The sequence below is a fragment of the Botryllus schlosseri genome, chromosome 8 (assembly GCF_051294905.1).
Source record: "Botryllus schlosseri isolate E-star chromosome 8, Bs_hap1, whole genome shotgun sequence".
Taxonomy (NCBI): domain Eukaryota; kingdom Metazoa; phylum Chordata; class Ascidiacea; order Stolidobranchia; family Styelidae; genus Botryllus; species Botryllus schlosseri.
The window spans coordinates 9993482-10008244 of record NC_137243.1 but is presented as its reverse complement, the minus strand read 5'-3'; the positions used below and the strand labels follow the sequence as shown (position 1 = coordinate 10008244).

Here is a 14763-nt window from a genome sequence, read left to right as displayed (position 1 = left end):
CGTATGCTGCCCGCCACTGCTCTTGATCTAAGTAATACGTGAATTATTACGCCTGACGGCGATTCAAACCTACCTGATTATCGCCGTAGTAATCGTCACCCTTGTGCTGATCGTCGTATCCTTGAAAATCTCCTCCCCATTCGTTTTCTTGATAATTCTCCGTGTCCTGTTCTTCATATTGATTACTTTGCCAGCTGTCTGGATTGTTCTCGTGCTGAGCATTCTGCACGGGTGGCCTTTGGTCACCAGCGCTTGAATGTGGACCGAAACCCACCCCGCCGGCGGGTCCTTGATTGTTGCCGTGCGGAAATCCGCGCGGCTGCCCGTCAAACTGGTGGTTGCCGCGAAAAGGCGGAGCTTCATTGAAATACTGATTTTCCAAGCCGAACCGGGGTCCGGGTTGAGTTTGCTGGCGCGAAAAATCAGGGTTCTGTAAGTTTCTAGGAAAACCGGGGCTTTGATTGTGTTGCGTTTGCATCGCGCCGTGTTGGTTGTGCATCCCTCTCTGACTCTCTAAATGTCGAATGCGTTCCGCCACCGAATTGAGGCTGTTCTCGTAGTCTTGCTTCTGATCGCTCATCTGCTTCTGCCATGTCATCCACTGCGAGAAGAGCAAGGTTATGAAAGTACGTGAAGTTTGGGGTCAAAGCGATCAGATTCCCAATCAAGTACTGTACTCGCGTTGAACGGCACACAAGACACACAAAAATGACTTCCCAGAATGGATATTATATTATTCATCCACCGAGTTTACAGAAATGCTTCGTCCATTTCACAACCAAAAACCATAATACCATACCGACTTTTCATTACAATTCGACATTCGGATTTCTCACAGAATTCATCTACAGTTAGGAAATCAACTTTGAAATTGGACTGATTAATGTCAAGATAGATTTGACCACAAGTTGGCGCAAACGAACCTGTTGCTCGTATTGGACAAATTGTTCCTTGTTTGGATGCGACTTGTGTTTGTCTTTCCAATCGTCGAACTGCTTTTTCCAGTCGCTATATTGCTTTTCGAAAGTCTTAAAAGAAGAGACTATGTATTATACCGCAAGACACGGGAAATAGTTTCATAACTATAACAAAAGCTATTGACACAAAATGTAGCAAAATTTGCTTTCAAGCACATGAAATCCGCCCGGATTTCGGGACGTAAAAATCTTGAAATGACATCAAATTTTCAAGTGAACAGTATCCAGTTTAAGCCAAATTTCAACAAGACACTGATAACTAGAGCAGAGCCTGCCTGATATCTGTCTACACAGAATTATCTGTATCAGTCAACTCTAGTCAGAATTTATCATCAATCTGTTGAATGATGTCATCAATCCTACAAATGTTTCAAGTTAAAGGGTTGGACCGATTTATGACGACTAAATCAGTTCACTTCCTGGTGAAAATGCTGAAAAGAAAATTCTCCTTTGGAACCACAATATATGCCCGTGTGACTGGACTTATTCAGCTGAAGTTTGATTGTAGGTGAATGAAGTTTAGAGGAATTCATGTTTCAAATCAGTTCTGGTCGAACATGATAATATGTTATTTCACCAATACCGGTTTAAAGTTCTGATATTGACCAGGCTCTTCTGGTAACTACAAGAAGCCTATCAGTCAGCAACGCCAATGGTGTTGTCTGTATATGATGAGATGACGCCGAAATACAGCATAAAGCAGGAAGATATCTGCTTCCTGCATATGCCTACATTCCAACTTCAGGTCAAACACACATTCATCACGCTCAATTGATGTTCACAATTTTTTGCTTGCAAGATTTAATTCCGGTAAAAAATACACGTCGCAATTGTTGATCTGCATATTTCAATGCCATCAAAATTCAAGGACGCAATGCATGGCAGATGGCACGGAGGAAAATACATTTTGGGGACTTCCGCATATTGAAAACATCAGGTCATCCGACCAATTTGATCAAGGAAAACAACAGGACAAAAATCACTCCGTGTCTTTTTTACAGATTCATGGTACATTTCACTTGCAATCGAGATACAGTTAAATCCCAATAAATTTCCATTTACTATCCTAAATAGTTACTGATTCCACTTACTATGACTTGCTGCTTAATGTTCGCTTCTTCTTCTTTAGCTTTCCGTAAATCCAACTCCAAATTGCTGACCTGTAAAAATTTTAAAATAAAGAATCCTAACTAGATTACTCTACAACGTAAAGCTATTTGTAGCAAGGTCAATTGTAAAGTCTTGATTATTTTTAGAATCTCAGCTCCACTCCACAAGGTTGAAGCGGGAGCAGCACTTTCAATAGTTTACTCGTGTCAGGTCTTTGCTATCAAAACTTAATTAAGCATTTCATATTTCTTATAACATGTAGTCTGCAGTTTCGGCAAAGAAGTTCAGAATTTCACGACTGTTAGCTCAATTTTGCCATTAGACTACTCAAATTTATTCAGTCATTACGTCCATTAGGACTGACATACAATCTTTGTGAAAAGCTTTGATTGGATAAATTTGAGGAAGCTAATATATAGTGTTGTGCAGTTTCTTGTATCATGCAATGCAATTAGAGGACGGCATTGGCTGTCAATTTGTGTTGCTACCATTCCAACGATTACAATCGTCAAACGCCCAAACTAATATTTTACCGCAAAAAAAATAAAGAATGCACTATGCGCACATAATCCAATTGTATTAGACATACATGCATACATAAGGCCTGATCACGAGGAAGTTGAACAGACCTAAAAACAAACTAGCTTTACTCGTTGATGCAAAAGCGCATTGGTGATTCACCCCATTTCTAAGGCTGGCGAACATCAACACATACCTCACTACTACTATTAAGAAAATAAAACACACGATAGCGGTGACAACTATCAGTATCAGTACAAAATTTCTGCACAGTTCACAAATCCGTACGACACAAAACTGTTAAAAAAATTTTGGTATCAGTACCTGAGCTGGAGATTGATACACCTGTTTCGTTTGAGATGGCGCAGTTACTTCCGGGGAAGGGTTGATTTGGTTGATGTCACCTAACAATAAGAAGAACGTTTCAATTCAATACTCTCGCGCCAAGAGTTAGAACATGAAATCAAACCTTTCTTCTGCTTGCTGATTAAATGGAGTTTGTGCTGCCAGCATTCAATTTGTTGACTGGTATTCATGGTGTGGAACCATTTTTCGTTCACCATACGCTCCAGTTCCTGCCGGTGATGGTCGCTTGGTAGATTTTTCATTTCTGCAATCCACCACTATAACGAAACCAGCCAGAGTTACTGGTTGTGCAATGCTTCGCAATTTATTGATAACCCAGCATCTGCACTTACACGAATTGATAGAAATTGCACTGTCAACTGTCGATGATCTACACTCAGTAAAAGCAGCTTATCGACTTTCAATGGCAATGATTCACATTTTTAAATCTACTGATAAGATTATTTTACATATTTTTGGAAGCAAAACTAATTCACACTCCACAGATATAGCTTGATCCTTGCATAGAATGCAATATAGGCATGATAATAAGGGAGGCAAAAATGACAAATCCAAGAGCAAAAATTCAAGGCTCTGCCATAAAGTTGCATTTGCAGTTTTCAGTAGCTAGTTAATGTCTTGTGAAACTTCACAATAGACATAGGAAGGCCTGTATATATGTAAATTAAGCCCAGAAATGCTGGCAACATGATATCTTGTCAGTAGCAGAGTGAAGAATTAAAATAATGTGTTCCCATAAACCACACCATCATGAAAACGACACAGAGAGATTTACATAGAGATCGCAAGCATGCATCTAAGATAGCCTTCCACTCTACGTGATAACAAGAGCATACCTGGCCGTCGGCAGGCGGAGGAGGAGGTACTGGTTCTGAACTGGGAAGGGGTGCAGGAGGTGAAGGGGGAGGGGGCCCATCTGGTTCTGGAGGTTTCCCGCTGTTATTCATCATCATCTGTAATAAAAAAGTTATTCGATGAATACAAAGCACTTTTAATCATAAGGGACAGATGCAGGCCAGACTGGAAACAGTAGATGTGTTGCGGCTGTAAGTTGTGTGTGACAGAAGGGTGTCTTGCATAGGATAATTAAGTAATTAATCAGAAAATTGAGTGTGACGATGCCACCGATTCCACTTTGGCCTGCAGGGCATTGGAGTGCTGACCAATTTCGCTAGGCTCTGCATCTCTGTATGATTCCTAGTTCAGTTCCTACCTGAGGATTGGGCATTCCATAATTCCCCATCATAGTAGGAGCACCATACATCTGAGAATGAGGAGGCTGCATCACAGGTGGCCGATACATGTTGAATTGCTGTTGATTCGGCATCATATGCGGTCCGCCCATCGAGCCGTACGGCATTTGCTGTGGAGGCGGGTGATTGATTCCCGTAACTCTCGCTTGCCGGATTTGATTCCATCCCATAGGAAGCATTTTGCCGCTCGTAATTTATCGAAGCTACTCAAGAATACATTATCGACATCGTATACTGCGATTTATCTGAAATGAGACAATTCAGTTTCTATTATTATGCCTTATTCCGGCCCCACACGAATTGGTTGTTCTATAGGTCAGTTTAGTACAGGGCAGAAATTTTTGGTAAATTACTCCCTTCCGATATTGCTTCTAGGTTCTGCATAAGATCCACGAGTCTGTCCTGTTATGGCCATTCGTCTCAGAGTCTTGCTGGCGGCAGTATACTCGTTCTTTTCATCTCATCAACTTATCTACAGTAAGAAACCAAATAAAGGATATATATCAAATAGCTACAATAAGATTGTAGGAGCAGTAAGTAAGTGCGGACTTGAGAATTCTTCTAAATGTCAATCTGATGATTAAAATCCGTAACAATGACATCAAAAGTATTTGTATACTGCCGACAGCAAGACTGTGCGACGAATGGTCATAACAGAACAGACGCGCGGATCTTATATGCCGAACCTAGAAGCAATATCCGGAGGGAGCAATTTATCAAAAATTTCTGCCCTAGTCAACACGACTTCATTCAATGCTGTTTACATTCACATTCCTTAGTAATGGTTGTGGATAACCTATGATTTCATCTAGGGGGATGCAAGCAAGGAATGGAATGGCAGATGCGATTTTGCAGCGTATTAGTCAGCCCTCAAGATTACCGGACCACGGCCTTACATATCCGCCCCGCATACCGAAACAAGCAGGATGCAGCATTCATTTTTTCATGTTATCCTTTCTTTTATTCAGTGTGCATGCCTATTACTAACATACTTTAGGCCAAGGTGTCTGTCTGATTAAAAGACTATACTTCAAGTTGTTTCGGCACCATCCTATCTTTTCATTATATCACAATCTTGTGGTGTATTGATTCGATAAAAAATTCAATAATAATGATGAACGAGACTATAGAACCATGTGACAGCTCTTCCTTCGTTCAATGTGTGAAATCCGCTGTTGGTCCAAGCCCAGCATAATTACCGAGATGGAAAAGGATTGGTGTGATTGAGTGCACACTGCACATGCACAATAAGGATAATCGCGTGCACAATAACCTCAAGCACGCTAGCCCCTTACCCTGACCAAATTGCACACGCGACCGTCCTTATTGTGCACCCATTCGCACTTAGCATGGTTGACATACCAGACTAACCCACTACACAAGCCCGAAAAACCGTTGGTGTTGGTGCTCGTACCGTACTTTGCAAATAGGCTACGCAAGAAAGTTTACAAATGGCAAATGGGGAAGGATTTACTTCACAAATGGGCAAAAAAGTTTACAAATGGGCAAGAATTTTGCAAATGGCCAAGGATTGATTTCACTTTGCAAATGGCCAAGACCGGTCAAAAATCACGACAGTGTGGGGTATTGCTCAACTGGGGGCAGCGGGGGCTGTCAGGATCACCCCACCCTGTGCGGCTGTGCGGCCTGTGCCTGTCCCCTGTCGCGAGTTTTGACCTGTCTTGGCCATTTGCAAAATGACATCAATTCTTGGCCACTTGCAAAATTATTGCTGATTTGTAAACTTTGTTTCCCATTTGCAAAGTAAATCCTTGCCATTTGTAAACTTTCGTGCCTGCTATTTGCAAAGTACGAGCACCATCGTCCTGACTCAACGAGCGAACCGCGGACATGGCGGAACTTGCCATACTAAACAGCGGACCGACCGGAACCGCGGTCCAAAACCACTCAACTATAACTACGTAGACCAGGCGGACCAAGACAAAATGACTCAAACCTGAACGGTGGAGCTAGCGGAACTATAGATAACTAAGGTACCTTAGTAATCCATAGTGGAACACGGAACAGCTGAACTTGTAACTAAATTGCTAATAAACCAATGATGATGAACCAAACCAGTGGTTCTCAACCTGGGGGGCACGCCCCCTTAGGGGGGCGTGAAACCTCTGAAGGGGAGCGCGAAGAAGCGGTCAGCTGAAAAAAATCTTCGTGCTCTACGCGATTTACAACCAATGCTCGCGTCTTTCTCTATAAATAGACCAAATTTCATATTTTTTAATTCTCTCATCCACATTCATAACCTTCCATACCATCACTCTCATCCACATTCATAACCTTCCATACCACCAAACAATCTGTTGGGGTTGGTAGCATCCCGGTTGGATTTTGTGATATGGCGATAAGGGGGGCGCGAAAATGTTCACTATCATAAAGGGGGGCGTGTCTAAAAAAAGGTTGAGAACCATTGAACTAAACGGTCAACCGAGCGGGCGGACAAGGAGGACCAAGAAAAAATGAAACAAACTAAACGGCGGAACCCGCGGACTCCGGATTCCGGAACAGTGGGAAAAGCTCGCAATAGACCAGAGGTCTCAAACTCGAATGTGCTCGCGGGCCAATTTCCTAAAATGTGATGACCCGCGGGCCGCAGCATCAATAAATAGGGGTATTCAATCTATAATATCCAACTAGGCCTTATTTAACGGCACCTTGCAGACATACATTCCACAATCATCGAGAAAATGTAATTTACTAATATACTATTCACGCTTGGCACGAAAAAAAAATCACATTTTCAAATATTTGAATAAAATAGTTTTTGTGCCGGGCACAATTTTTAGAAATAATGAGTTTATACATCATGCGAGAGGACGCATGATGATATCGTAAAAGCTGTCGGGTTGTAATATTGCAGCTATTGGACCTTTGAAATGCCACAATTTTACGTAGAATATTTTAGAATTCACTAAAGATTGATCTGATATCAGAGCATGTGAGCGGTGTAGCCTAACCGAGGTTTCTGATATACTCGTGATAAGTATAGGCTATTGTTACTGTCATTGCCGAAGTCAAATTAAACCAGCGTTAGGTTTTATTCGGTTAATATTGGAACAGATCAATAACAATTTAAATATAATCAATATTGTTCCATAGTAATAACATTGTTTTTACCAGTTTTAGAGATCGTTCCCCCAGTACTTTCAATTAGATTTCCAGTGATCACTGTCAATTTTCAACACAATTTCTGATGAGACCTATATAAAAATCAGAAAGCTCATTCACATAAAATCGCGCGTAGCTCGAAGAATATGTTCCAGTTGCATAAATTAGCCCAGAAAATATTCCACAGCATATAGGCCAATTTCCACAATGCATCATGGTACCCCCTGATGTGGTGCTTTGTACCACGAAGGGTACACGGACCCCTGGAATATAAATGACTAATCGTCGAAGAATCCATTGGTGTTACAACTGTGGTGCGTACCACTACCTTACTCGCCACCGATAATAACATGGACAGAGAGAACAAACAACATCCAGGGTGTAACCAAATCTACGTCACGGGGGTCACAGAACGCAAATGGTTTCCAAACAGACCTGATTAGATTTCTTTATTCTATATACCCTACGCAACGAAAGCTCCGGGCTTTTGCTATATTACTATTTATTCCCCAGGACAGTTTCATAGATTTTTGCGTCCGTAGGATTGCCAAGTCACTATTCCAAGAGGCAAGTCCTCTGATTTTAACGTTCGACCCTGCTCAAATCGAGTCATTATTAGTTTATCACCCAGTCTATCCAAAACCGAGTAATTTAACGAAAGGTCGCACTAAACAAATTCACGATTTTCAGTCACGAATCATCAACGGGTCATGTTTTGTCATCATGAATCTGAAATGTGACCTAATAGCGATATCCCACTGAATGGTAGATTTTAGGAAGTGTTGTGATAGTGAAGTTTGTTTAGATTTCAGGTTTTTGTAGTAGTTTTGGAGTGAACTTTAAGTTCCTAAATCAAATAAAGATATATGACACTAGAAAATATTGTCGAATACTTGAAATTGAAAAATGTCTTCGCGGGCCGCACAAAATGTTCTCGAAGGCCGCATGCGGCCCGCGGGCCGCGTGTTTGAGACCTCTGCTGGGACTATCAGTATTTCTACTTTCTCCAGTGCCAACTAATGCATTTCTCATACGTCTAGATACGATTGAATTTTACTTTTTTACCCTGCCGTATTGTAATATATTTGTTTTGTATATATGCAATCATTTTACTGTAGAATACACTGATCAAAGATACTTCGTCTGGTATGCTCGTGTGAAGACTGAGTAATTTTGACTGAGACTGAGACTGAGACGGTGAGTCCCATCTAACGAAGGCGTAACCAGCGAAATAGCCAGGTGGCATCCTTTCGCTCCCTGCCAAATGTTATGTGACCTATACACCTATGACTTTAGTGCAGGGGTGATCATAGCCAGCGACCGTGGAACAATATTATGTGGCGGTACAATTTGAATTGGCGAATCGGATCTAGCGATCGTTCCCGCAATTCAGGGTGACTTGATTTTTCGTTTTTGATGTAGTTATGTCCTATGGATAATTGGATATATAGACCTGTACATATACCTGTAGTTTGTAGTTGCAATCTGACTCTCACCGTACAAATGCGAACCGCGGAGGAAAATGGTGGGTCCCATGAAGGAATACCGTGTGGGTCTCACGAGTGAAGTTTTCTGGTACGTTTTGGCGACAATCCTGGTGGGAGGTCAAGAAATGGCAAAGTGATTATTAACTACCCCAAAATACATCATCATTAATATTGTGTCCACAGTTTTCGAAGGCACCCATCCATCATCAGCCCTATCGGTAAATCTGATCACGGGGGTGAGTATGAATAAATCTTTTTTAGTAATATGTGCTTGTGCATGTGCATTAGTGCAACTACCAATATTGTCGACGAATTTCATTCACGGAGTTGAAAATTTTTCCATCTCCCCGCTACTAGACAACGAATCCCAATTACTTTTCAAAACATTAATACTGGCCATTTCGGTGCGTATAGTAAGCATGCGGAGATGGTCTACTTCCACATTTAAAAAAAGAAACTTTACAAAAGAAAACAGTGATCGCACAGAGCACCACAAGGGTTGTTCCTTGTTCGCGGTACGAAAGTCCCTGATGAGCCAATTTAACATGGATTATGGCGCCTATGTTGGGTCTGACCAGTCCTGCATGGTCCACCGTGTAGCATTACGAGTAACGCATATTCCTTCTCTGATCCTAATACTAGGGTTAGGCCTACCATGTTTTGTAATACGGAAAGGAGGACATTACCTATTGCCAGAGGTGGTCAGTAACGAAGTGCTTCTACTTTTTGGAAGTACTCAAGTAGTTTTCCTCTACTTCTGGTACTTACTCAAGTCGATCTGATTTTCTCTACTTCTAGTTCGTAATATTTTGTGATCTACTTACTTACTTTTCGCTATTTTCAGTTTGTCAAGTAGAAGTTGTTTAATACCCCAATACGAAAGATAGCCTGTGGAATTTCGGGGCTGTTTTCACATAGTAGCAATGTTTAATATTCATAAAAGTCAAGTAAAGCCCAGAAATTTTGTTGCGCTTGGCGCACAGTAGGCCTACTTATGGAGCAACGAATATTTTTTCTCGAAAGTATCAGTGAATATAATTTAGGTACCAGATTGCTTGGATCCGCTCACACCGCATTGTCGCCCATATCAAATATTTCATCACAGTCAATATGGCCCACCATAACGTTTGAAAATACCGTTTCGCAATCTAGCGATTACACCTTTCATATCTTAATCTAGCAGCCCATGACGTGTCCTGCTAATCTGGAAAATCCGTTTTTTTTTAAGTTTGCACCTGTTTTAGCAGATCGCCTTTGAAGCTTTATGGACAAGAGACATGAAATATATTTCCGCTTTTTAGAAGTGGTATTTGTATTTCACTTTCAATTCCGAGTATCTTACTTTTGAGTTCTAATTACTTTCAGTTCTTTTGTCTGTAGAACGTACATGTTGGAGCATAAAAGCAACTGTAGTTAATGCCTCTATTTTCCTAAAATACAGCTACACTAAAGATCAATTTTACGATCCAAAATATTTGTTATTAACGTAGCCTATACTAATCGCGCAAAGTGTTGAAACCGTATCCGATAGAAATTTTCCGCATTGCTCTTCGCCTAAACTTGGGGCCTTATAATATGGGGTATGGCGTCATGCCATGATATTCCCTATAACGGGTTCTTCTAGTAAACAAAGGGTTAGTATCGTATTTTCATATCAATACTATAATTTACATCCCATGATGCGAAAGAATGCTTATCCTGTCGAAAATTGATACCTCCTGGGTTGCATCAATACGAATCAAGCACCCACCTTAGCCTAGGGACTAGGCGAAGTAAATAAGAGGCATGCACACTGAATGAAAAGTAATGCAGAGAATATAAGACGCAAGCGACAAAATGAGGTGGCATGTGACGGAGGGCGAGGTCGATATTAGGTCGTGGTCCGGTAATCCTGAAGACTGGCTAGCATTGATTCAGAAGAAATTGCGTATTTCGACTTGAATGCGGACGTGCTCGACGATTGTCAGATAGCCGGTGAGATGCTGTTCCGCAATTGGGGTCCGGCATATACTTGATAGAGCAATGCGTTTTCTTGTATTCAGTCCTGATCATATGGTAGTTGTTCTTCGTTGACGCGCGTGTGCTGTACTTGTGCGCTTTTGTCTCCGAGGTGAAGTAGTCGTTGAAATTTGAGGGACATTGACCGCAATGGAACTGATACATAAACTTGGCAATTTCTAGCTTCCTCGTATCTTCTATGTTTAGAAATCTTTTGAGAAGCGATTTATCAGTAGCACATCCAGGCCCCGTGGGGCTTGGCAATGATACGGATGATCCGATGTTGAAGTTTTTGCAGTGGGTAATCAAGATTCAGAATGAAGCCAATGTAGCAAAGGGTGCCGTAACAATTATAAAGTCACAAGAAGTCTCTCTATTCATATAGTTTAGTGTTGAAGTGAAGTAAATGTAAACCTAGACCTAAACTGTCGTGAGATCCCTGAAGCACTTTTTAAAAACAGGAGTAGCGGGAGAAGATTGTTTCTGGTAAAAAGTATGGAATGTGATATGCCACGGCTCGTATAAATACAAAGTATATGTAACAAACGCTTTTTCAATGCTAATCTAATTTTTCGAGTGACCTTAATTTTGGGTCCATGTCGATGGCAGCCCTGTTTATAGGCCTAGCGTCGTAGACGGCCCTTTTGTCTGTTCATTGTGAATCATAAACATTCAAATGAAGCAAATAGGTTGACATGATGTTATGCTCAACGTACCGCAATATCCCAACTGAAGCAAAACTGCGTGGGAATTGCATAGTTCTTATATCAAGAAGCGCATGATGAAAAATTGTTATGTAGACACCATTGTCAGAACGAAGCAACGCGTTTTGTCACCGGCAGTGTACGCACAACTTCAGTGTTGTCAGGCAACAACTGCTGATGTTGAACGTTATTTTTCCATTCTTGGCAAGCTAATTAGTAAGCACAGGCACTTTCTACCCGAGAATGTAAGAAAGTATCTTTCGTTGTACTACAATTTTTTTAAATTATTACTACCATAATACGTAATGTGTCTACTGGAATTCTTCATAGGGCAAGATTTCGTTAAAATAAAGTATTTCATGTAAAAATTTGTGATTAGAATTTTTTTTCATGCTATATTACTTCGTAAGGACAGCAGAAATGAAGATAAGTAGTGCAATTCTAACATTACATGGGAAAACACCTAATTTGCATACGTTAGGTCAAATTTAGTCGAAATTAAGATTTTCAAGCTGAAAAAACGTCAAAATTTTGATTTTTAGGTCAAAATCTTCCGTGTTTTAGGTCAAAAATATCGCCCAAGCGATAAGACACAATGAGATGTACTGAAGGGATAGGAGTAAGGTTGCATTTAAAACAAAAATCAATTTAAAACAAACAAGTTTGAAACAAGGGCCTTGTTTAAAACATGTTTTTTATTGGTTGTTTAAGCCATGACGTCACAAATATGCAATTGCGACGTCATAGTGGATCAACATTGACAATTGAAAATCTAGGGTAAATAAAGCTCTTTTGTCGAAATATCTGTACTACTGCTGTTGAACCGACCATCCGTCGGCTTTATCGGATGGTAATTGTCCGTCTGCTCATACAAGTTTTTTGGAAAGTATTTACACAGTTATGGCATAATTTTACAACTAAAAAAAAACAATAATGTTTTTTAAAGGCCTTTATTTAAAGCAACGTGTTTTTGTCGCCGTAAGATCAGCGGCGCAGGAAAAGAGGTGCCCAGAATAACCTCCGACACGGAATCGAACCCATGTCGCTAGGGTGGTTATCGTCACCACTATACGCCAGAGTTGGGATCAAGTCACCACCTTCGAGTCACGAGTCATCTCGAGTCATTGCACATTTTGACTCGAGTCAAGTCAAGTCAATCGATTTTCAAAGGTGACTCGAGTCAAGTCAAGTCACTCGTTTTTTGGAGGTGACTCGAGTCAAGTCAAGTCAAGTCACGAGTCAAGTCACAATTCAAGTCAAATTGAATTTTCGAAGTATGAGTGATCATTTAAATTCATTATCTTTTACTAGCTGTGTTAAAGAGATCAATTAATAGGGCCATTTTTATATGACCTTAAAAAATCCATAATATGACTTTATTTTTCGAAAAATATGACTTTATATGACTTTATGTGAAAATCGTGTATTTTTACATGCGAACAACGTCACTCACGGAACTAAAGAGTAAAACATACGCAACATAACACATCCATTTTTATTTGAAGCCACTGTTGCAGTACAGTTTGATGTAGTGCGGAATGTTAGAGTCTTTGAAGTTACGATTTGGACGTAAACTGACTTTAGTAATAAGGAAAATGAGCGCTCCACAGACGCTGATGTGGGTCGACACTTCTGCAGTTTTGCATAAAGCGACGGTGAAATGTCTCGTCTTTGTAGCTCCATAATTTTTTTCACGTCGTTTTTGTCCGGATCTTTTCCGAAATCAAGGGCATTTAGATCAGCATGGGCGTGTACGTAAGCTATAACTTTCCATTACAACATCACATCAGGTTGACGGTGTACGTAGGCTATATAATTTTCCATTTTCAGTATTAAGTTTGAAATATTGTTATAGTTGAGGCAAATTGGCTGAATAGTCAACGTTGACTGAATTTTTGATGCTCTTTACAATAACTTCACCTTCCTACGTCTCGGCATAATATTGAGCAGCATTCGACCAGCTATCCCAACGAGTAACTGCCTTAGTTTCTTAGTGCTTGATTGCTTCACCGCTTAAATTGGTACTTTTTATTTAAACTATACTAAAAATATGACTTTATAACTTTTTATGACCTAACCAGCAAAATATGACTTTATATGACTTTATAACTTTCTTAATATACCCCATAGGGATGCGTTTTTTGCGTTAAAATTGATTTCACGACATACTGATGCATAGAAAAAAATATGACTTTAATGACTTTAAATGGCCCTATAGTCATTAATCTTGGATCAAATAACGAATTTAAAGGTAAATATACATGCAAAAATGCGTTGTATCGCTCACGCACACGTAGAACTGCTAATAAACTAGGCTTACCATACGTCCTCTTTTAAGAGGATTTGTCCTCTTTTTTGACTTTTTTGAAAGTGTCCTCGGAGGACGCCCTTTTGTCCTCTTTTTTGAGATTTTGTCCTCTTTTTTAGGATTTAGAGCAGATTTAGAGCAAATTGCGAGGGATATGTCACATATTAGCACAGACGTGAAGCTCCGACGGGTGAAAAACGGTGATTTTAGCTCTGAGCGAAAAGATGACCTTTTTTTTTTTTTTTTTAGTAGTCCACCTGGCAATGTGGGGAGAAAAACGGTATTTTGAGTTCTGAGCGGAAGAGATGACCTTTTTTTTTTTTTTTTTTTTTAGTTAACCAGTCACAAAGTGGGAGAAATTAACCGGTTTTTGAGAATTCTACTCCGATTTTAAAAGTTGGAAATTTATGAAAAAGTGTCCTCTTTTTAGATTTCCAAAATATGGTAAGCCTATAATAAACTATGTCAGTAACTGTATAGCTGTCAAACATACGACCCGCCAAATGATTTCATTCGGCCCGCGAAGAAATTCTGAGTAGGCTATATGTTGAAAATTGCGTTATTTTATTCAACACATTTCTCGAATTTCTAGTAAGAAATACTACTAATAAATATTCCTTCAAGATAGCAAATTTCGAGTATATTCTTAGGCCACATTATAACCACCCGACAGAGGAGTTGTGATTGTAATCATCGTCAGGAGAAAATCGCTGACATTGACACCTAATTCCGAGAATGCGAAAAAGTGCATACATTGAGTTAAGAGTTAGTAATATTTTGGAATCATTTGACTGGTGCGGCCCGCGAGTGATCTGAATATTTGAATTCGACCCGCGACGTCAGTTGAGTTTGACAATTCTGAGCTACATCCTACATTCTCTTATCAGCCAAAATAGAGGATCGAATACGAAGCCTCGA

The 14763-nt window shown here is 40.2% G+C and overlaps 2 protein-coding genes across 4 annotated transcripts in view; one reads left to right on the top strand and one right to left on the bottom strand.

Annotated features, from left to right (window-relative positions):
* LOC145445412 (uncharacterized) overlaps positions 1–4679 on the bottom strand; it is a 28490-nt gene extending 23811 nt beyond the window's left edge. The window contains exons 1-7 of one of the 3 annotated variants that reach the window (XM_080323605.1): positions 4186–4679; positions 3809–3925; positions 3076–3229; positions 2931–3010; positions 2069–2137; positions 924–1028; positions 74–601 (exon numbers count right to left, since the gene is read on the bottom strand). In XM_080323605.1, coding sequence (XP_080179731.1) covers positions 74–601; positions 924–1028; positions 2069–2137; positions 2931–3010; positions 3076–3229; positions 3809–3925; positions 4186–4404 — 1272 coding nt within the window. In that variant the 5' untranslated portion in view covers positions 4405–4679. The remainder of the gene's footprint in view (positions 1–73; positions 602–923; positions 1029–2068; positions 2138–2930; positions 3011–3075; positions 3230–3808; positions 3926–4185) is intronic. The other 2 variants (XM_080323604.1, XM_080323606.1) reach the window with 2 other exon arrangements.
* Positions 1–14763, top strand: part of LOC145445220 (cytochrome b5-like) — a 392395-nt gene that overhangs the window by 221976 nt on the left and 155656 nt on the right. The gene's annotated exons all lie outside the window — the stretch shown is intronic.